This window comes from Rosa chinensis, chromosome 1, assembly GCF_002994745.2.
Source record: "Rosa chinensis cultivar Old Blush chromosome 1, RchiOBHm-V2, whole genome shotgun sequence".
NCBI classification, from domain to species: domain Eukaryota; kingdom Viridiplantae; phylum Streptophyta; class Magnoliopsida; order Rosales; family Rosaceae; genus Rosa; species Rosa chinensis.
Window position 1 is genome coordinate 25479215 of NC_037088.1, and position 24940 is coordinate 25504154.

Genomic DNA, 24940 nt, shown 5'->3' on the forward strand with positions numbered 1-24940 from the left:
AGCTAGGCTCCGGCGATCTAGAGTGACGCGAAAATGATGTTTAACGGCGACCAATGGTCTCTCTCTCAGTTCCAGGCACTGTGATCTCCGCCGGAGACAGCTTTTCCCAAGGTGTGGAGAATGAGGTGGAGGAGCGGGTTCAGAGGCATTTTTCCTGTGAGATCGAATCGTTGGTTCTAACGACGATTATGGCGAGGCGTCTGAGAGATTACAGCAGGCGATTACGGCGAGGTCTGGTTCCAATCCGCCATTTGGTCAGAGGGCTATCCTCCGTCTCGTAAGCCCCTCTCTCGAACGACGTTATTTTTGGTGTGAATTTGAGTATATGTTGAGCATTTGTTGAATGATTTCTCCATGTTCTATGCACATAAAGCTACTTGTTTTGACCTTGAAAGAGAAAGATTGATACTGGAATATTTGTTTCTTTGATTAGTAAGTGATTAAGCTGTTGGGATTGACTAGATATGTCAATATGAATAATTTTGTGTCTAATCAAAATGTTGATGCTCTTTACAACTGTTATAAATGACTATTTAACCAAGGGATAGTAGCTTTTGGTTTTTGTGAGAGTAGGTTTTGGTGTTGTTTAGTGTAGTTTTTGTTTTGCTTAATAGTAGCTTTTGGTGATCGTGAAAATAGCTTTTGTTACTGGTGATGGTGACAGTGGCCATTTGTTGCTGGTGAGAGTATCTTTTTGTGTCCGTGACAGTAGTTTTTGATTTTTGTGTCCGTGACAGTAGCTTTCGTTAATGGTGTTAGTAGCTTTTGATTTTTGGGAGCGTATCTTTTATTGGTAACATTAGCTTTTGTTGTTGGTGACAGTAGCTTTTGTGACCTCGTTGGAAATCTCACCAGCATAGCTTTTGTTTGTGACAGTAGCTTTTGTTGCTGGTGATAGTACCTTTTGTGACCTAGCCGGAAATCTCACCAACGTAGCTTTTGTTGCTAGTGACAGTAGCTTTTATTGCTGGTGATAGTAGTTTTTGTGACCTCGCCCGAAGTTGCCTGAAATCTCATCAGAGTAGCTTTTGTTGTTAGCCATAGTAGCTTTTGGTGTTAGTGACAGCAGATTTTATATGTGGTCGCCGGAGTTTGCCGGAAGTTGGCCTGAGGTGGACCGGAGGTCGGCCGGAGACCTGCCTGAGTTGGCCGGAGGTCGGCCGGAGAGGAGAGAGACAATGGTTGTTGACTTTTTACTCTAGTGGCATTTATGTAAATATGTTGATTTTTATATCCAAAATATAACACCATTTTAAATCTAGTAGACTTATGAGGGAAAAAATTAGTTGGTGGCCTTATGGCTAAAAAAACATTCAAATATGCACTTATATGTAATTAACTCTAAAAATAAAAATAAAACACGGTTAACGATTAACGAATTAAAGTACATAAAATAGAGAGGCCATGTACGGCACATCTTTACGAAAATAACATAACGTATATATAGATCACTTGCTCATCAAAGCTTGGCAATGGCAGGCAAGTTGGATCTTGCAGGGAGCTGTAGTTCTTTAAGTTCTTCAACTTCATCCAACTTCGAGAAGTACCGATCAACCATCTGGTCAGAGACGAGTTCCAATTTACAAGGCTCCCACTTTTGGATCCTATCCTTGTCGACCAGTAGAGCTGTGCAACCCTCTCTGAAATCTGTGCTGATTTCCCCCGTTGCAATACGATACACCATTCTATATTCTCGAACCAAACACTCACCAAGTCCTTGCGACCTTCCTTCTCTAATAGATCTCAAAGAAATCTTCAAACTTATGGGCGACGCCTTCTTAAGTGATTGAATTGTGGATGTTAACCATGGATTAGCACCATTTACATGACCATCAGTATATGTAGCCTCCTTTTCTAGTGCACTCACAACTTCTTCTACTGTTCTCTTTGAAAAGCACTTTTCAATAACATCCATATTGTGCCAAGCACTGCCTCTCTCTTTCAAAGCTGGCTGGATTGAGTACTTATGTATAATGGATGAAACATAAAATACAAGATCACAGCTTGAGGTTCTTTCATTGGTTAAAGCACCTATGGAAGCAATTAACTCTTGTTCTAGCAAAGCCAACTTGGTTGCGGGAACAAAATGAGTTGCTAGACCGCAAGCAAGCATTTCAGGACCGTCCAATCGGGCACCAGTAAGGGCAAGATATTCTCCAAGGAATCCAGGAAGTCTGGACAGGAAATAAGAGGCACCTGTTTCAGGAACCGCTCCCAAAGCTGTTTCCGGCATAGAAAACAACGAATTCTCAGTTGCTATACGAAATCTAGAGGGTAGATAAATAGCAGCTCCCCGTCCCATGGCTATGCCATTGAGAATCGAAACCTGGGGTTTACTGTATGTTGCTATCAAGTACAGTAATTTATAGGCCTCTTCAGTAGTTTTGAGGCCATGCCTCAAATCACCATTGTATAAATGTCGAGCAATTTCAACGATGTCACCACCCACAGAAAATACTTCTCCATTACTTTTGAGAATGACCACTTTTACTTTGACATCATGGTCATGGGCAAGGAACAGTCTAAGCAGCTGAGAGAGCATTTTGCCGGACAAAGCATTAAAGTGTCGAGGCCTGTTTAGTGTCAATATCCTCACAGATGAATTAAAATCTTGTATCAGAACCTCTGGATTGCGGTGATGATCCAAGTTGAAAGAAACCATGGTTAGCTATAGAAATCAGTTTACTAGAAAATAGGTGATAAAGAGTTTTTATCAAATTTACATATATAGAAATTAGAAAATGCGAATGTTTAACTACCTTCAGAAAACTAATGCGACGGTCGAGCGATTTTTGCAGCTTATAAAGAAAACTAATGCCATTGACTGTCCCAACACCTAACTACATTCTATTTCTATTAATTATGAGAACCATACTCTGTTAATTTGTATCGACAAAGGAGATGTTATGTGCCACCAAATTAAATGTCTTCTGTTTAGCTGGCATAGCCACCAAATATTAAAGGCTCAATTTTTAGGTTTCAAGATGAGTAAAAGAAAAAGAATAATAATTATAGTACTTATATATTAAAGCTTAATTAATATTTTGAGGCCATAATCTGATGAGATTGTTTGTGTGAAAACCTGACAGGACCTGTCCCAGATTTCACCCTGAAATTCGAGGTGGCCATGCGGAGCCAATCTTAGGGATAACTCTACCAAAAATTCGGCAGCGTCACCACTAAAAATAGACTACCCAAAACCTGTAAAAAACACATTTACACTTTTAAACAATCTATCCTTATTCCCTGGAGAAACCTTGCTCCCCAAATCACAACATCTCCTATTTCACAAGTACGAGTCTCAACTTAATAACATGAATTCCACAGGTTATTAGAGCAATTCTAATACAAAAATGTAAACAAGAAAAACAGAAATAAGATGAATATGCAGAAGTTGTGTTGTTGACTATGCCTAGACTCCATGTACAGCCGACCTCAACTAATCTGGTCTGCAAACTGGGCATTTGAAACCGAAAGGGCCTAGGGAAAAGTATTTTAAAACGTTAGCGTGAGTCGACAAAAATAAATAATCAAGATAATTTAAATAAGGTAAACTTTAATACTTTCCCACGTATTTAAACTTATAAAACCTCGATGCATGCAATGTTTTATTAAACATATTTCTTTAAACTCGAAATCTCGTGAAAATATACCAGCCCCGCTGGTTAAGAGTAAACATAAAGTATGGAGAAGATAAATATCACCATACAACAAAGAAGCCTCCCAGGCTCTGTGCTCAACTACAACTCACAAACACAAAGTAAGTGAGGATGGCGCCTATACAAACACTCAACTGTAACCCACGTGAGGAAGAGTCTAAATAAAGCAATCCAAGTATAGTGAAGAAAAAATTTCGAAAACTAATAAATCCATAAAACCTTCCCCAAAAATCTCGCAAACAAGGCACGAGTACTGTTCCCAACTGTACTCGGTAAATCTCAAGAGAAAATAAGATAATTCAACGACGTGTCCCACACGTCAAAAATATTCTCGAATCATAAACAAATAAGCGAGAAATAATAGATAAATATAATTCCATCGAAAATCCCATTTTTGAAAATCTTTCAAAAATTTCAAAATCGACAAATAAAATATAATATTTAATTCCGGAATCAGCTCATGAAATAAATCATAAATCCAAATCCGAGCATTGCAAATTCATATCCGAAAAATCATGAAACTAAAATATATTAACGAATTATAATCCAAAACTTAAATATATGCTCGATAAATGAAAAGATAAATGAATAAATCAACAATTCAGAAAATTTCACACGCATCATTTAAAATCAAAGGTACACTGACAGTTTTTTTTTTCTTTCTTTCTTTCTTTTTAAAAAAAGAGGATCAAAGGATTTCACTCCTACCCCCAGGGTGACTACAACGTCGGCAGTTACGCATAAGGATTTTCTCATCAAGCAGTGGCTCAGTACGTTGTCATGTACACAATAATACATCTTAAACGACAATTGGAAAATAAATACGATTCTCAAACAAAATCAAAAAAACCCTCGCACAAATAATTCGTCGAACATCCGAAATCAAATCAGAATCAACCCAAATTCTAGGGTTTCGCCAACTTAATTATTCTAACAACCTAATGAAAATTGAAGACGATCCAATGGTCGAATCTCCTCGAAAGGATTTGGGGAGGATTTGAGGCCGAAATCGCTCAAATCCGAAATTGGTCTTCCTCGGGTCGAATTGGGTTGTGAAACTTGGACGGTTTGAAGGGGACGGCAAGACAAAGAAAGCCCAGTTAGTCTGAACATCCAATTTAGCCAGAGTTGGCCAGAATTTGAAAAATATGCCGAAAAAGAGTTTTACCTTATTTTCTTCAATTCGTCGTGTATGGTGAATGGATAGCATGCAAATCATATATGGTTGGAAAACTCTTTCCAAGACGAAGAGATTGGGATCAGTTTCACAGCCTGATGTGGTCGGAAGTTGATTTTTAAAACAAGAAATTAGATATCGAAGCAACAACGCAAACCAAAAGCTTGGGAAAACTGTATTATGTCTCCAAAAGACTCATCGAAGTAAGACATCATTCGATACTGTCAAAACCCCGAAACTTGTCGACTCATCCTTGGGTTAAGTCTTCACTTACGACCTCGACTCAATGACTTTAACAACCGATATAGCCTTAGACAATTCCAACTTCATTCTATTAATTATGAGAACCGTACTTTGTTTGTATCGATAAATGAGATGTTATGTGGAACCAAATGTCTTCTGTTTAGCCGGCACAGCCACCAAATATTAAAGGCTCTCAATGACTTTAACAACCGATATAGCCTTAGACAATTCCAACTACATTCTATTAATTATGAGAACCATACTCTGTTTGTATCGATAAATGAGATGTTATGTGGAACCAAATGTCTTCTGTTTAGCTGGCACAACCACCAAATATTAAAGGCTCTATTATTAGGTTTCAAGATGAGTAAAAGAAAAAGAATAATAATTATAGTACTTATATTAAAGCTTAATTAATATTTGAGGCCAAAATCTGTTGAGACTGTTTGTGTAAAAACCTAATAGGACCTGCACTAGATTTCACCCTGAAACCCGATGTGACAATGCGGGGCCCACCTTAGGATAATTCTACCGAAAATTTGGCAGCGTCACCCCTAAAAATAAACTACCTAAAACCTGTAGAAAATACATTTACATTTTTGAACAATCCATCCTTATTCCCTAGAGACACCTTGCTCCCCAAATCACAACATCTTCTATTTCACAAGTACAAGCCTCAACTTAATAACCTAAATCCCACAAGTTATCAGAGCAATTCTAATACAAAAAGGTAAACAAGGAAAACAGAAATAAGATAAGAAGGCGGAAGCTGTGCTGTTGACTATGCCTCGACTCCATGTACAGCCGACCTCATCTAATCTGGTCTACAAACTGGGCATTCTAAACCGAAAGGGCCCAGGGGAAAAGTATTTAAAAACGTTAGAGTGAGTGGACAAAAATAAATAATCAAGATAATTTAAATAAGGTAAGCTTTAATACTTTCCCATGTATTTAAACTTAAAAAACCTCAATGCATGCAAGGTTTAAGATGAATATCACCATACAACAAAGGAGACTCCCAGGCTCTATTCTCGACTGCAACTCACAAGCACCAAATAAGTGAGGACGACGCCTAAACAAAACACTCCTGATCCTAGAGTTGGCCAAATAGAACAGGGAGATCATGTGATGACCTAAATTTTTGTTATTTAATTTTAGTAATTAATAATGGTCTAGTTGTATGAATTATTGTTATTATGCTTTATTTGTATGTCGTATGTGAAGTGGAATTGTTTTGGACAATTAATTATTCGAAAAGTGTGGATTTAGGGGGGGTTCAAGGTTGACTTTTGATACGTTGATATTCTCCAAAAATTTCCTTCACAAAAGTGGTAGAGCGCGTCGATACGAGTTCGTGGACATGAGGAATGTGAAAATCGGAGTTTGTATGTGAAAGTTATGAGCGATTGAAGTTTGGGAAAATTCTATAAATAGGGGTTTCCATTTTCGGAAACTTACTATTTTCATTTTGGAAACTTCCATTTCCGGAAATTTTTCAAAATCTCTGTTCTCTCTCTCCAACGCGTGACCCCACCCGACCCGGCTTATCCTGCAATCTCCGGCGACTGCTACCGGTGAAGCAAGCCCAGACCGACTCGCCTCCACCATGCGCTCCTCCCTGTGACGTCCTCTATCGACAATTCTCACAGTGTGCGGCGCTGGAAAGCGATAACTTTTGGGTGCAGTCGGACCCAATTGGAATTCCTAGCTCCGGCGACGTCGTGGCTTCAAGCTTTCTATTATGAGTTCGTAGGAGCCTCCTCAAGCTAACCATGGTGTTAGTTTTGATCGATTCACATTGGAATCGGATCAACTCACGATGAACAGTTCATGGTGGCTAGTGGCGGCGATCTAGGCCAAGTTGGCTTGAACCCCTGGTATTAAAATTGTTCTATTTGGTGTTCTTGACATTTTGGATGGTTGGATTAATCTAGTTTTGAGTTTTGGCCGGTGGTGGTTGTGCCACCGACTGTGGTGGTGTTTTAGCAGCCTTCCGGCCATGTAATGGATAGTTTCTTATTTTATATATCATCTACTCGTCGATACGAGCGTTTCGATAAATAATACATAATTTTTGGAGATCGTATGAATATGTTGTGATTTTTACGGTTTCGAATCGTTTGATTATTCTATCCGTGAGGATTCGAGCGTTCGATCGACTTGTGGTTTTGACATATCGATCGTAGAAGTATTCCAAAGACATTGGGTGGTCTGGAATGTGGTTTCGCCTCAATTGGCGTCACTTTTGGGGATTTTAGTTCAAAACGGGGGTTTCAGACTTAAATCGCTTGTGATTCGTTACTAAGTTGAGACCGTATGTGATTAGGTACTTGACGAAGTATTCTTGGAAGGTTATTTTGTGGTTGGGCTGATTTGTTATGTATTGAAGACGCATCGGGAATTTCGAGGTGAGTAATCTCACAATGTTCATTTACGAACGGAGTTATCTTTATCGTTTTGGGAGTTTTTCATTTAACTGCAAACTATAGTTGGTATTAGTAGGCATTCCTGAGTGAATGACTACGTATATATATATATATATATATATAATCATTCTCAGGTGCGGATATCCGCACCTAAGAAAAAAGGTGCGGATTTCCATTTTTTCCCCACTTTCCGATCACATTTTCACATCTTAGCCGTTCAGTTTTTAGATCCTAATGTATAGATCATCTCTACAAAATTTCAGCCAAATTGGTGATCGTTAAGGCATCCAAAACTGCAATTTACATGAACGGACCGAATCTGCCGAACCGCAACCGTTCGTGTACATTGTTGTAAATTGCAGTTTTGGATGCCTTAACGATCACCAATTTGGATGAAATTTTGCAGAGGTGATCTATACATTAGGACCTAAAAACTAAACGGTTAAGATGTGGAAATATGATCGGAAAGTGGGTCAAAACTGGAAATCTGCACCAATGAAAAACTGCGGACGTCCGCAGTGGAGAAGGCCTGTGTGTGTATATATATATATATATATATATGTATATATATGTGTGTGTGTGTGTGTGTTGGTGGATTTTGTTGATTGATGAAACAATATGCATGAATGGTTCGTTTTATTGTTTTGTGTTGTAGCTTTTCGGAAAACAAATGATTGTGAAATGATGATTTCTATTGTTTTGAAAAGCATTGAGATTTGTGTAACATTTTGAGTCCTGTGCGACTTGTTTAATGTTTTATTCCGAGGCACTGAGAGGTCCAAGGAATTATGGTCGAATGGTGACCTTAGGTAGTATATCGAGTAATCACGTCTTTACCCGGACGAGTGGTTACGATTTCAATTAGAGCTGTAGTTTGTCTGCCAGTATAATTCATGGGGTAATGGAGCGAGGTTATATCTAACTCATGAGTTTGTGTTTTAAGGAAACAAGGAGTGAGTTGTTTTTCTTATATACGATTTATAAGAAATCAAGGTGTGAGTTGCTTTCTTTAGTTTGTGTTTAAGGAATCGAGGAGTGAGTTGTTTTCCTTATTTACGATTTAGAAGAAATCAAGGTGTTAGTTGCTTTCTTTAATTCGTACTGATAGAAACCAAGGAGTTAGTTGCTTTCTTTATTTACGTTTTGAAAGAAATCAAAGAATGAGATGCTTTCCTTTATTACGTGTTAGTAAGGATATCAAGGCGTGAGTTGTTTTCCTAAGTTTTGGTGTGAGTTGATTAGTACGTGGTTGTTTTGAGTTACTCATACGAACTTTCATAAGCTTACCGGTTTGTTGTGTGGTAGTTAATCCTGCAGGTCAAGATAATCGTGGCTGAAACTGAGGTAGGTCTTTGCAGCTTTACGGTAGGAAGCCATTTTTGTGACTTTACCGTTGAAAAGACTTTCGTTGTGTAGTAAGCTCTGATGAACATTTACTTTTTATTTTGTGGTGACAATTTAATTCGTAAACTTATGTAATATACGACTCTGTGGAGCGGGTCTATATTGACATAGTGGGTTTAGGGCATCAGTATGTACTTGGTTTAAAGGAAAAAAGTTTTCCAAGTATTTTGTATTGATGGCTGAACCATCACGCAGGTATAATTTTGGGATTATATATCGATTTTTATTTGTGTTAAAAATCAGGGACGCGACAGATCAACACATAAAAGGAACAATTCTAAAACTGAAATTTGCCCAGTCAATGTAATCTGATTGATTCCCACAATATTCATGCTGAACTCACCGTCTGAGGATATAGATTTACTTCTAATCGTTACAGAAAATCCATAATGACTAGAGAAGAAATTGCAAAATCCCTTTTTGCTCGAAACAACATGTAATCGCTGCAAATGTGTGACCAAATACAAGTTGTAGAATGTTGAAAATGGAAAACTTAAAGTTAAATCAAGGTCGATTACAAGAATGAATAACACTTTAAACACTAAACGAAATGAAGTTGACTTTTAAAACAAGAAATTAGATATCGAGGCAACAACGCCAAGCAAAAGCTTGGGAAAACTGTATTATGTCTCCAAAAGACTTATCGAAGTAAGACATCATTCGATACTGCCCCGAAACTTGTCGACTCATCCTTGAGTTAAGTCTTCACATACGACCTCGAGTCAACGACTTTAACAACCGATATAGCCTTCGACAATTCCAACTACATTCTATTAATTATGAGAACTATACTCTGCTTGTATCGATAAATGAGATGTTATGTGGCACCAAATGTCTTCTGTTTAGCCAGCACAGCCACCAAATATTAAAGGCTCTATTATTAGGTTTCAAGATGAGTAAAAGAAAAAAAAGAATAATAATTATAGTACTTATATTAAAGCTTAATTAATATTTAGAGGCCATAATCTGTTGAGACTGTTTGTGTAAAAACCTAACAGGACCTGCCCTAGATTTCACCCTGAAACCCGAGGTGGCCATGCGGGGCCAACCTTACGGATAACTCTACATAAATTTGACAGCGTCACCCCTAAAAATAGACTACCCAAAACCTATAGAAAACACATTTACACTTTTGAACAATCCATCCTTATTCCCTGGAGACACCTTGCTCCCCAAATCACAACATCTCCTATTTCACAAGTACAAGCCTCAACTTAATAACCTGAATCCCACAGGTTATCAAAGAAATTCTAATACAAAAAGGTAAACAAGGAAAACAGAAATAAGATGAAAAGGCGGAAGCAGTGCTGTTGACTATGCCTCGACTCCATGTGTGGCCGACCTAATCTAATCTTGTCTACAAACTGGGCATTCTAATCCGATAGGGCCCAAGGGAAAAGTATTTAAAAACGTTATAGTGAGTGGACAAAAATAAATAATCAATATCATTTAAATAAGGTAAGCTTTAATACTTTCCCATGTATTTAAACTTATAAAACCTCAATGCATGCAAGGTTTACAAAACATATTTCTTTAAACTCGAAATCACATGCAAGTATGGTGAAAAAAAACCTTCGAAAACCAATAAATCCATAAAGCCTTCCCCAAAAATCTCGCAAACAAGGCACAAGTACAGTTCCCAACGATACTCGGTAAATCTCAAGAGAAAATAAGATAATTCAACGACATGACCCACAAGTCAAAAATATTCTCGAATCATAAACAAATAAGCAAGAAATAATAGATAAATATAATTCCATCAAAAATCCCATTTTCGAAAATCTTTCAGAAATTTCAAAATCGACGAATAAAAATATAATATTTAATTCTGGAATCACCTCAAAAATAATCTGCCGAATATCAACATAAATTATAAATCCAAATTCGATCATCTGCAAACTCATATCTGAAAAATCTTGAAACTAAAATATATTAACGAATTATAATCCGAAACTAAAATATATGCTCGATAAATGAAACTATAAAAATCAATAAATCAATAATTCAGAAAATTTCACAGGCATCATTTAAAATTAAAGGTCCACTCACAGTATAACGTCGGCAGTTACGCATAAGGATTTCGTCATCAAGTAGTGGCTCGGTAAGTCGTCATGTACACAATAATACATCTTAAACGACAATTGGAAAGTAAATACGATTCTAAAAGAAAATCTGAAAACCCCTCGCACAAATAATTCGTTCAACATTCAAAATCAAATCGGAATCAACCCAAATTCTAAGGTTTAGCAAACTTAATTAATTATTCTAACAACCCGATGAAAATTGAAGACGACCCAACGGTCGAATCTCCTTGAAAGGAATTTGGGAGGATTTGGGGCCAAAATCGCTCAAATCAGAAATTCGTCTTCCTCGGGTCGAATTGAGATGTAAAACTTGGTGGGTTTGTACGGGATGGCAAGACGAACAAAGCCCAGTTAGTCTCAACATCCAATTTGGCCGGAGTTGGCCAGAATTTGAAAAACGCCGAAAAAGAGTTTTACCTTCTTTTCTTCGATTCGTCGTGTACGGTGAATGGATAGTGTGCAAATCATATATGGTTGGAAAACTAGTTCCAAGACGAAGAGATTGGGATCAGTTTCACGGCCTGATGTCGCCGGAATCGGGGCTGGCGAGGCAGAGAAGGTTCAACGGCGAATCTGCCGTTTCTAGGTTTTGGGGCTTCTATTTCAGGAAACTTCCACATATGGTGGTTTCCAAAAGAGGAAACTACTATTTATAGTATCAGAGTTTTCATTATTTATAATAATACCACTAACTTAAATCCTTAATAACTTCTTCGTTACAACTTCAATTTTAGCGTGCTTCATGTCTATGAACTCGGTTTAACGTCCTCTACAACTTTCATGAAGGAAGTATCATAAAAAACTGAGCTGAATAAAAAGTCAACTTTTGGGGCCACTAAATGATCAAAGTGAAGGTAAAAGTAAAGATTTTATTCGTTTACCATCCAAATGACCAACAAACGGGTAAATTAAGATACATGATGTAACAACCTCTCCACCTTATATAAATTTTGCTCCCCGAAATTTCATAAAATCGAAATAGAGGTGGGGCATACACACATCAATCCGAAGTACACATTCACGAAGAAGATAGCACGTCGATCATATGGAAGTGGTGATTATAGTGCACGGAAAAGATGTGCTAGTTTACTCAAAACACGCGGAAATTAACTTTAAAACTGATCCTAGAGTTGGCCAAATAGAACAGGGAGATCAACACATAAAAGGAACAATCCTCAAGCTGAAATCTGGCCAGTCAATGTAATCTGATCAATTCCCACAACATTCATGCTGAATTCACCTTATTAGGAGATAGATTTACTTCTAATTGTTACAGAAAATCCTTAATGACTGGAAGAGAATTTACAAAAATCCCTTTTTTCTCGAAACAACATGTAATCGCTGCAAATGTATGACCAAATACAAGTTGTAGAATGTCGAAAATGGAAAACTTAAAGTTAAATCAAGGTCGATTACTTGAACGAATAACACTTTAAACACTACAGGAAGGGAAGTTGACTTTTAAAACAAGAAATAAAATATCGAGGCAACGACGCAAACCAAAAGCTTGGGAAAACTGTATTATGTCTCCAAAAGACTTATCGAGTTAAGACATCATTCGATGCTGCCAGAACCCCGAAACTTGTCGACTCATCCTTGGGTTAAGTCGAGTCAATGATTTTAACAACCGATATAGTCTTTGACATTTCCAACTACTCAAGCAAATAAAAACATGCTTATAACCCAAAATTTTCAACGTTCAAAGTCATGTCACTTTGTCTTACCTAACAATGTGGCATTGCATACTTGCAAGTACTTGAATTTCAGCGTCAAGAATTCGTGTCAACTACTAGCTCAGATGACGTAAGGTATCGACATCACAAACCATTCAGTCATAATAGTAGCATTCATAACTTTTTCATATAAGTCGCATGGTGAAGATCCACTCCGTTCACCAACAACATTGTGATACGAATAAAACATACTACAACAACTGCAATTTAGCAGCATGTGCTGGATTGGTCTAAAAAGGTTGCTTTAGTCATTAGTTAGCGGTGGGATATCTACAGAGCTGCAACTATGTACGCAATTAATTGCTACTGTAGACCGTGTTCTTTGACATTCATTTAACACATAACAAAGTGCCTAAACATTGGAAACATCTTTACCACATAGACAAGTTTGAACACTTAATCATTGCAAATGTTGCTATTGTTCCTCTAGATCTCAAGATGAATCGACTAAATTAGTTATTCTTTTAAGTTTATTTTTGTCCTTGGAAGCTAGTCATATAAAAATCAGAGAATATATGTGTCATACATGACCCAGCTCATTCTTTCACTTCTATGTTGTAAAATCTGCATGTAAATTTCTTGTAAAACAGTAATAATGATGTAGCTATGCTTCTCTATTGTGACTTACAACCTTATACTATTTGAAGAAACAGAAGATGTAACTCAGGTATTCACAAAGTATTTTTTATGAGCTTTCCTTAATTAGCAGTAACCTGTTCTTGTGAGGCTGAATTAGACTTCCTTCTCTTTGAAGTCTTCTTTTGGAGCCAGGAGATATTGATATAATGGCATCAATCACAATTTGAGATCAATTTGAAATTTTCAGCTTTCCTGTGTTGTTAACTTTGTGATGTAGTTGGGTAAATAGGAGAACCATATTTCTTCCATTGTCAATATAAATGAGATGTGGGAAAGTATTCCTTTCCTTATTTTCCTCCAAGTTGGGTTGTTTAACTATAACATAAGTATGTTATGAAATTTAAGTCTTCATTTCTTTCTCCATTCATATGTTCTTCTGGTTTGTGTTTGCTAGTTTTGTCTAGCATTTTGTGGATATGAGCTTGGGCCTTGGGTTATCTTTCCTTTTATGGTTTGTGAACTCATCTGTCCCTAGATGTTTATGTGCTGAGTTCATTTTATATTTTCATAATGAACTAATTATACATATTTAGTTATTTGTTGAAGCATTCATGTTTTTGAATTGATACATCAATTTCTTCTTGCTTTTGCTGTTGGTACTTGAGATCTCTTATTGTTACTTGCTCTTGTTGACAAATTACCCTCGAGTTATATCAGAACTTCAATTCAGAAGGAGAAAATGTAGTGTCGTGAACAAATTGAGATTAATAGCCATGTTGGGATGCATCTGATGTATAACTGCTCCAATCCAAAAGCTAATTTTGGGAAAGCGAATTCCAGCCAAATTCTGTCATGATAATTTTGTAATGTTTTACCGCACAAAGTAAAAGCCTTTCTTGGAATGTAAAGAATTTCCCAATAATTGTTCTAATTCTCCAGTTTAACTATGAACCATTTTTGTCCTTCTAAGCATCACATTGTTCAACTTGAGAGTGTTGAAAACAATTCTCTTCTTATGTCAGATTCCACATAAACAAACTCTTAAAGAAACCTTCAGAAGGGATGACAATCACTTATACATCTTCATGAATCCAAATATAAAAATATGGCCCCTATACACCATTATAATTTCTCACCCAAGGGATGGCCTGCCAACAAAACATTTCCTTAGTCGCCGTCCTAAAAGATTAGTATCATTCATTATTCAGTGTGTGATTGGTACACTAGCGGATCGCCTGTCACCAGTGATGCAATTCCATGCTTCCCAAAATATGTTCCTCCACGAAGATTTTTTATTTGCAAAAGAAAAATTGCATGAGTTTATATGAATATGTGCTTGCACCACTGATTATGCGGCAGTTACATAATTGAAAAGAATCAATATTACGATAGGTTATTATTTTATTACGATGAACTCCTGTAACCTCCCGAACCTAAATTTACCGGTTTACTAGTCTTTCGATCGGTAAACGACATTCACATTTACTTTTGACTACGTTTCAATCTTTTAGGGGCCCTAAAAGTTAACTTTTTTTTTTTGGGTCAAAGTTTGAGAAAACTTTCTTCATGAAAGTCGTAGGGGACGTTAAACCGAGCGCGTACATATGTGATACGTAAAAATCGGAGTTCGTATGCGAAAGTCATAAGAAAAAAGGTAAAGTTACTGTTCATGGAAATTTCCTATATATGGAAAGTTACTGTGGTAGCTTCTATTTTCAGAAACGACCCCAGGTGACTTTCTCTCTCCTCTCCCTTCTCTCTCCCCCACCCGGCCACTGTTGCTGGCCGTTTCTTCTCCGTCCTGCGACGGATTTGGACGTCGCTGATGGCTATGGAACCTCTCTTCCTCCTCTCCATGTTTATGGTTCTTTGGTGGCGCAATTTGGGCAGTAGGAGGTGCAGCAAGGCGGTGATCAAGGTGGCCATTTCGGGTCTCCGGAAATTTCTCATTTTCTGGCCATTTTCGGCCGTCCCACCACCCATAACATGGAGTCCTTGTCTTCGTGGTTTGACCCATGCCCGTGGGTAACCTCAATTTTGCCGGATTACGACGAATCGACGACAAGAAGCATCTCTCAGATTTGAGGTAAATTCGGGTACTTAGACTTGTAATTGAGCTTTGTCATAGTTATGAAAGATGCATAGAATGTCGAGATGATGTTACTAGTGAATTTTGGTGGCCGGAAGTGCGTGGGGCCCACGCGCCGCCACTGTTGGTGGCGCGTAGGAAAGTTTTTGGTTTTGGTTAGATAATTCAATTGTGAGTTAAAGAATATGATCTCGGTTTTGGTTAGACAATTCAATTGTGAGTTAAAGAATATGTAGATGATATTGATTTTGAATTTCTGAAGTTCGATAGTTTGGTTATTGATTTACGAGAATCCGGCCATCGGATTTCTCTCGGTTCTGCCCTAGAACCTTTAAATTAAGGAATTTGTGTTAATGGTGAAGTTTTGGTTAAATCAGAGAAGAAATGGAAATGTTAAATTATGAGGATATGATGTGGGAATCGTTATTCAAGAATTATAATTGTGGACAGGACGACGTACCGAGCTACTACTCAACGAAGGAAACCTTTTAGTACGTGGTCGCCCAAACAGTACTGTGAGTGGACATTTATTTTAAATTAACTGTGCATGCAGTATATTATTATTTTCCGATTGAGATTTAATTTATGATTTGAATTATTGAGTTTTATGATTTATTGATATACCGAATTTTATGAGCTTTGATTTATCGAAATTTTGATAATTTACGAGGTTGATTAAGTTGAGATTGAGTTTCACTTTCCTAAAGCATTTATTTAATTATTGAGTTACTTGAATTTCGAGCTATTATGATCTCTTTCGGAAAGTTGGTGAATTGGTGAGATCTTATGATGATTTCTGTTGAGCTTTGACTTATCGAGTATTTGTATGGTTTCGATGATTTACTAATGATGATATTTGAGTATGGATTTCTCACGAGCTATATTATGATTTAATGGTTTCAAATTATTCGAGGAGGTAAATAAGTCAGCGCATGCATGCATTACCTGGTCGACAATCCCCTCCAGGAAATAGTCTGGTTGGCAGTCCCCTCCAGAATATTCTGGTTGGCAGTTCCCTCCGAAATGTCATCTGGTCGGTAGCCCCCTCCAGATGGCATGAGGTAGTTAGTCGGCAGTCTAACTATCATCTTCTTATCCAGTTGGCAGTCCCCTCGGATGAGTCACTGGTCGGCAGTCCCCTCCAGGTGGCATGAGATGACTAGTCGGCAGACCCCTCTAGTCATCGCCAATTTGAGATATGATCTTGAGATATGAATAATTTTATGAGATTTTTGAAATATCATTATATATTTAAGAGATCTCGAGATGTTAGACATTACGTGATTGAGATTTCAGTAAAGATGATGATTAAGAGTATTTTCAAGATTTTTACTGCATGCGAGATTTTAGAGAATAACTTGGGAAAACATTAAGTTTCACTTGTTCATTCGAAATTACTTATTTTTCGTCCACTCACTCTCACGGTATTTTCTGGATTGTTTGGAAGTGTATTGTCTTTCCACAAGTTTTTGGGTAGTCAGTTTTAGAGGAGGTTCCACCAAATTTTTGATAGAATTTCTTCTAAGATGGACCCCGCATGGCCACTTCCGATTTTAGGGTGAAATCCAGGGCGAGTTCTGTCAACTCCAATCTCTTTCCATATTTGATCAAGGCATAAAGATGACAGACGAGTTTCAGAGCAACTGAAGAACTTGCAACCAGACCATATGGATGTTATCATGACAAGAAGAAATACTTATGGCTAAAATTTTAACTATTTTTGTCGTCGTTTAAGTATCAATCTACATGATCAACCCTAAAGAATAACTACACATAAAACTAATGTGTGCATAACCACTCATTCCAAAATTCTTCTTTTTCGAGTTGTCAGCTCTCACACCCTCGTGGATATGTGCTATATCAACTAATGTAAAAATTTTCGGAAGTTTATCTCCTCGTGTTTCAGCTTTGGGGAATGAAGAGTTGACTCTTTATTCGATGTCAAAATGACGGCGAACTGGGTCATTTTTTTTATACAGTATTTGTTAATAAGCTATAAATACATGGGTAATCATAAATTTATAGATTTCTACATTTGAGTATATGGATCGCACAAAATTCTTATATATGCCTACAAATGTGGTTTAACTTGTTTATTAGTTATATGAAAAAATATACCTTCGATAACCAAGAAGGCGGAGGAAATAGAATTTATTTAATTCGACCGTTGGATGTTATCAGGACGAGGAGAAATAGTTATGGTCAAAATTTCAACTATTTTCCTCGTCATTTGGATCTCGATCTACGTGGCCAACCAGAAACCCTAAGTACACATAAAAAATAATCATTCATTCAAAACTTATTTTTTCGATCTGTCAACTCTGACACTCTCGTGGGCATGAACTATATCAACTAATATAAAAATTTAAGGAAGTTTATCTCCTCGTGATTCAGCTACCCTTAGGAAAGTATACGGGTATAAAGGGTTGACCACTTTGTTCGATGTCAAAATGACGGCGGATCAGGTTAATTTTTTTACACAGTACCTATTAATACTCTATAAATACATAGCTAATCTCAAATTTATCGATTTTCAGTCTACATTATATGGATTGCACAAAATCCTCACATGCCTACAAATGTGCTATAACTTGTTTATTAGTTATATTGAAAAGTATACATTCTATAACCAACAAGGTGGAGGAAGTAGAATTCATCAAATTTGACCATTGGATGTTATCACCATGAAAAGAAATAGTGATGGTTAAAATTTCAATTATTTTCGTCGTCATTTGAGTCTCGATCTAAATGGTCAACCATAAACTCAAAATACACATAAAACTAATATACGCATAACCACGCATATACAACTTATTTTTTCAATTTGTCAGCTCTCACACCCTCGTGGGTATGTGCTATATAAACTAATATAAAAATTTTAAAAAATTTATCTCCTCGTCATTCAGCTCCCCATAGGGATGTATAGGCCTATAGAGGGTTGACCGCTTTGTTCGATATCGAAATGATGGCGGATCGGGTTAATTTTTCTACATAATTCCTACTAATATGTTGTAAATACATGGCTAGTCTCAAATTTATCAATTTTCAACTTAGATTACATGGATTCCACAAAATTCTTACATGCTTACTAATGTGATATAACTTTGTTTATTAGTTATATGGAAAAGTATACTTTCCATAACCAATAAGATGGAGGAAATAGAATTTATCAAATTTGACCAATGGATGTTATCACGACAAGAAAAAATAGTTATGGTCAAAATTTCAACTATTTTCGTCGTTGTTTGGGTCTCGATCTACGTGATCAACTATAAACCCTAAATACGCATAAAACTAATATGCGCGTAACCACTCATACACAACTTATTTTTTTGATATGTTTGCTCTCACACCCTCGTGGGTATGAGCTACATAAGCTAATGTAAAAATTTCAGAAAAATTTATCTCCTTGTCATTTCGCTCTCCTTAGGGATGTATAGGTATATATATGGTTGACCGCTTTGTTCAGTGTCGAAATGACGGCGAATCAAGTTAATTTTTTACATAGTACCTAATAATACGCTATAAGTACATGAGAAGTCTCAAATGTATAGATTTCTAAGTTCGATTATATAAATCGCACAAAATCCTCATATGCCTATTAATATGCCGATTTAGTTATCTAATGAGAAATAAAAAAAATTTGAGTTTCAGAGCGGGAGATTTAAATTTTAATCCCTTATTTGATTTCAATTTTGCCGCTAAGGTTCGGTAGACTTGGAGCAGTACCTTATTTTTCATTTCTTCAAATTTTAACTTTCTTTCTGTCTTCTTCTTCCCGATGTAGACCTAGACGACGACCCCCCAATTGCAGACAATCTTAGTTTGGAAACCTCATCCCCGTAATCCTACTCGGTTACCACATCTAATGCACCCTCCCATCTCTCAATCACATACTAGAGGCGAGACACTCCTTAGCCTCATGCCACCATCGATTCATTCACACACCAGAAACCTCTTTCCGTGCCTGATTCGATACAGGTAAAAGTTGAAGGATTTCAGTTTGCTATCCGACTATCAGTTTTTGTTGAATTCTTTTCTATCTCTTTTTAATTTTTATGTTTGCTGTTTGGTCTTGTTAATACAATTTCTAAACAATAAATTTTAGTTGGATTGTGCTTTTTGTAATGAAGCAAGGTTATCCTCTTCTTGGGGCTAGTTAGAGTTAAAAGATTTATCATTGGGATCAGTCCTGCCTGATTTATACTTGTATTTGGATCGTACGTTTGTGCATCAATGTTTAACTGCTTGTCATTCTTAGTCCGGATGGCATCAATGTTTAGTTTTACTGTTTAGATTTGTTCTGTTTGCTTTTGTTACTCCATAATTTGTTTTCATCTAAAAGTTCCAGTATGTATGAAAATGGTTTCTGGAATTGAGTCAAGAGGCTACAACTCTATTTATTGCTTATATGCTTCCAGTTGCTTCAACCATCCGTTGAGGGTTTTTCTACTTGAGAATAAAACAAATTAACCTTCTTTGTTTTCTTAGAGCTTGCATTCATTAGGCTCACAATAAACGGGGTTTGTTTATTGAGTTTCTTTTGTTGCTGATTCACGAAGGTTTCTATTGAGGGTTATAAGCCAGCTTGATTGGATATATAGCCCATTAACCCGGATTGCCTTTAGTTAATTATATATTGTTGCACATTACTACTGCTCATAAATAGGATTCTAGATAACATCTGCAGATTTGGTAATCATAATTAAGTCTTGATTCGTGTATCTTTTGTCAATTGAAGAGCTTGTTGTATGTTTCCAATAGTGCTATAAACTTTGCTACTTGAGGATGTGCTTGGTTCCTCCAGTTGTTACTGACTTCCTTCAGTCAATGAGGAATGTGGGTTCCTGCTCTTTCTAGCAGGAGTATGTTGTACTTTGATCCAAGAGAGCTCTCAAAAGTCAGTGGGAATGGGAGAAAGCGAGAAGCATTCATTTAATTTGGTGATCTTAGAAAAGACACCGTCAAGAATTGTCCAGAAACATTCTTTATTTATTTCAACTTATGGGAGTAGGCGTATTATTTTCTTTAAATTTCTGGTGAGCATCTTCATGGTCAGGTTTTAATTTTAGTTGTTAAGCTATTGTCATTTAATCCATTTGCTCAGAAGCTTTGGGGAATTGTTCATGATTTTATATATTATGCTTATATTTCTTCTCAATATGCCTCCTGGTAAGTTATAGAACAACTCTGTACTAAAGCTTCATATGTTACAGAATTCAAACACTTTTTTGACTCTGTTCTTATGCAATGAAATAGTACTTTTTGTTAGTCTATGCATCTCTCTTTATTCTCTATAGCACTTACACTTTTGCTTGAAACCTCTCCGTAGCTCTCCCAACCACTGTGGAAAAGATTTGCTCGAGAGGATTAAAGAAATTATAACAGAGATGGGATATAGTGTCTAGAAGAAAAATGGAAGGGTAAGTATTGTTTGTAACATGCTAGCTTCCCTTCACACAGAACCCAGAAATAGCTGTTTTTGAATGATATATACAAGTTGGTGTAAATTATGTTGTTTTCGCTGCAATATTAGATTTGCATGTGTCCCGATTGTTTTTTATTTTTGATTTCAATGATTTCATTTTAAACAAAAGTATGGATTTTTGGTTTCTTGCCTTTATGATTTGGTAGAATTAATTTGATGCGTTGAATGTTGGAATTACCTGGCTATATGTCTCTCAAAATATTGAAGCTCATTATTACTCTGTTAAGAGCTTATAAATTCTGTTCAATTTGTGTGATCAAGTTAGGATAATATGAGTGGTGAGGAAGTACTGCTCTGCTTAGGCATTGGATATACTTGAGTAGTTTACATAATTTCAGTTACATAAGCTTCCCCTTTTTCTTGGCAGTAATCTGGTTGATATTAGTCATTAGTCATTACATTTAGAATTGGTGAATGTAATATATTTTAACCAAGTAACAGAATAAAGTTGACTCCTAGAATCTGTACCTTTTTATATACAGCTTACACAAATTCAATGTTTAAGCATGCAGCTTAGACAAGCTTTATGTTTAAGCACAGATTCAATGTTTAGGCACAAAAGTTCATCCTCCATTTCCCTCTGCCAATCTTACCAGATTGACACAGATGCTGATGTGCATTTTACTGGCAGCTGAACCAAAGAAAAATTGGTGTGCTTTACTGTATTAGAGAGGGGTTTAAGCACTGATATGAACTTGACTACTGTGACAGAGGCCAGGATGCCTATCATCCATTTTTCTCTCTAGGTCCTTATCAGGTTGAGTCTGCATAGAGTTAATGATGGTTTAGAAGATGATAAGGAAAACAAGATACTATCATGTTAACACTTCCATAATGTTAAAGTGTCATTCATAGAATGAACAATTTAGATACCTTAGTGACAAGTTGCCACCTTGATTCAAACAAAATTTGCAGTCCAAGAGTTACCATTATTGATGCAAAAACAACAATTCCCTGCAATGCATTTGAGAGTTGATATATGCAGTATACTAAAAACCATACAATCAATGCATTTCTGAGCACTGAGTCATTGTTGCGAGCACTAATGACTCAATGCTCAGAAATGGTACTACACTGATGTGTCCTTAAGTTTGTTTATGCCTACCATGTTCTGCATCCAAGGCTTGCCAATTGGGTAGCTATACTACTTTGGTTTTCTCATTGCATAAGCTGTAAACCAAAGGATGAAAGATACATGTGTGATTTGCATCTAATGTATCTCATAAGAGTTCATTTACCAGTGAGGCATGTTATTGGCTCGCATTAGTTGTTTTTTTTTTCCTTCAAATTGTGGTCCAGACTTTAACCATTCTTTCAATTTGACAGGTAATTGGTTCTTTCCCAAAGCAGTAGCTAAAGAAGAGGAAAATCAGACACTTTAAGGTAGTCTTTTGGTTTGTTTAAATAATTTTGGGCAGATCTCCTTAAAAATGTTTGGTGGAGTTATATAGTTTTATAATTGTCCTGCATTTAGTAAGTGCCATCCAGTACTTAATATTTGGTTCCTTTAACTAGCAGATTGAATTCTCTACCTATTTATTAAAACAAAATAGAGCATGGTACTCTCCCACATTTATACTGTTCTGATGAAAAATATGAAATCTGGCGTGTTAATCACTGGTGTTAGGTTGTTCCTGCTAATTTCTTTTAAGCTGTTATTAAATTAGTGTTATTCAATCTTTCCCTTATTGTGTTTGTAGAAATTCAATGAAAATTAGTTTTTGTGTAGATACACAACCAGTTCTTATTCTGAAAGTTTTCCATTCGTTTGCAGGAAACTCTAGAAGCTGAGATTAAGATGCTCAGGAAGAAGCTGACCTTTAAAGCAACTCCAATGCCTAACGTTGATCCTTTTTCTAATATCTCTAGGTAGTTGTTCAAGTCTGTAGCCCCTGTTGAGTTTAAGGGTCTGTAGATTCTGCAGATTGCTGAGAGAAGCAGGGAGTGCTGTCACACTAACATTAGCAGAGGTCAAGGTACCTAAGATGGGTCAACTTGCCTAAGCTCATCAATTCTTAGGTTATGCAGATCTAATACACGCAAGCACCTCAAGTTTGAAATGATTGTATTCTGACGATGCTTGATCCTAAAGTGGTAATGCTGATTTCAATTTCACATTGGTCAACTTTTTGTCAAATCAATTTTATGGACCATTTGATTGTTCTTTTTCTTCAAGCACTGAACAACATTTCCCAAGAATAGAATCATTGTATGCATAATTGCATATACCCTTAGCTCTGTGCCATACATTAGTTTTCTGCATGCCTTTTGTTAGCATTATGGCCAGTCTCTTGATCTCGACAAGTTACTGCATTCAGTTTTTCTCTGTGAAATTCCTAATTTCTTGGTTTTTCCCTCGGTTTAACTTTGTTAATTTTTCTGTTGAAGACGAAGATAATTTTTCTCACGCGCCAAAGAGAAAGAAACCCCGATCCCGTGAGTTGGCTCTCCCGGCCGATCGTAGCCGGTGAATCTGCCGCTGCATCTTGGTCCGGGAGGGGTCGTTGCTTTCTTAGTTCTTCTTAGTTTTATTTAGGGCTCATCATAGCTGGCTTGGGTCGGGCCTTATTATATTTTTAAATAATGGCAGGCCGGGCCGGGTTTTATTGTAAATTGAAGAATCCAAGCCCATCCATATAAAGTGGGCCTTGCGGGTTTTTTTGGGACCGGCCTTGTGGGCTTTATTTATAATAAATATTTAAAGACACTAATTTTTTTTTATAAATCTATATTTATATATCATACATTCCAAAGAGCAACCTCTATCAATTCAAAGAAAATGGGAAAACCGACCGTTAGATGTGATTATTACAATAAATTATGTGTGTGGTTAAAAATTTAGTTAATTTCACCATAGTTTCGAACCCAATCGATTGTTCAACCGTAGTCATTTGTATGTTTTCTTGGTTGACCGATGACATAACGACCGCGAAACGTGCTTATTTTTTTTACATCATGTTTGTAAATATTTCATCGATGGATGTGCGTGTCAATAAGATAAAAATTTCAATTTTAATTACAAATACATTGGTCTATACCAATTTGCCTCCAAAAGTTGTATAACTTATACATTGCATTTAAATTGTTGAGGTTCATTCTAAAGCAAACATGAAGTGGAAAATGAATTTGGAGAAACCAACCGCTCGATGGAGAGATTGTAATGTTTTATGGTGGTTGTAAAAATTTCAGCCAATTTGGTTCTCGTTTCGAATTTGATCAATTAGGTCAAACTTAGTTACTCTTATAAACTTATATTTATGTATCATACACTCTAAAGAGCAACTGTTAGAACTACACTAGTCTAATGCTATAAATCTATCTCAGTAAGAGCACATGTAAACAATGTTATATACGTAAACTTTATTTAGGATTGCAATAGTAAACGCATAGTATATTAGGATTGTAGAAACATATCTATCCTAATATATAGATGAACTATTTAGGAGTGATATACTAGTCGTATCCTAATATAGGACTGAAACTTCATATCTCTCCTGATATCTGCAATGTATATAAACTGTACAATATGTAAAGGAGTCTTACACGATGCACTTGAACCATTCATCTTAGTCTTCTCCTGATTCCACCTCCAGTATTCTCTCAGTATGATGGGACTAATTTATGAGAACAGATCGTGTATCAGAAGGGACCAAAATGTCATATATATAGCAATGTAATAACAGTTTCTTCCATCAAGAAACTGCCATCACCCTTTAACTGCCATTTCAAATATATAACTTCTTGCAACTGTCCTAATTTGATTTCAAATCAATCCAAACATATTAGGATAAGTACTTAAACTTATTTTAAATACAAACTCTAACAAATACGTTTACTTAAGTGTATATGCTGTACATACAAGGTTTCTATGTAATGTCTTGTTCATCATGTTTTCTAACAGCAACCTCTATCAATTCAAAAAAAAAAAAAAAAAAAAGGAAAAACCAACCGTTGGATATGATTATTACAATAAATAATGAGTGTGGTAAAAAATTTAGCTAATTTCACCATATTTTTGAATCCGATCGAATTGATCAACCGTCCTCACTTGTATGTTT

At 36.4% G+C, this 24940-nt stretch overlaps 1 protein-coding gene and 1 long non-coding RNA gene across 5 annotated transcripts; one reads left to right on the plus strand and one right to left on the minus strand.

The window, feature by feature from the left end:
* Positions 1-1343: 1343 nt before the first annotated feature.
* LOC112163744 (3-hydroxyisobutyryl-CoA hydrolase 1) lies at positions 1344-2691 on the minus strand. The gene has a single exon (XM_024300018.2). The coding sequence runs from the start codon at positions 2660-2662 to the stop codon at positions 1460-1462; it is 1203 nt and encodes a 400-aa protein (XP_024155786.1). The 5' UTR covers positions 2663-2691; the 3' UTR covers positions 1344-1459.
* Positions 2692-19146: 16455 nt separating this feature from the next.
* Positions 19147-23573, plus strand: LOC112179945. 4 transcript variants are annotated; one of them, XR_005806474.1, is made up of 5 exons: positions 19147-19375; positions 20136-20433; positions 20727-20817; positions 22209-22265; positions 22657-23116. It is a non-coding gene; the product is annotated as an uncharacterized LOC112179945 (long non-coding RNA). The 4 variants fall into 4 exon arrangements; XR_005806475.1 differs by having other exon boundaries at positions 19148-19375; positions 20159-20433; XR_005806473.1 differs by adding an exon at positions 23271-23573 and having other exon boundaries at positions 19154-20433; positions 22657-22976.
* The last annotated feature ends 1367 nt before the right edge of the window (positions 23574-24940 follow it).

Excerpts from the sequence above, each read along its gene's own strand:
- LOC112163744 (XM_024300018.2), bottom strand. The coding sequence starts at position 2,662 with ATGGTTTCTTTCAACTTGGATCATCACCGCAATCCAGAGGTTCTGATA.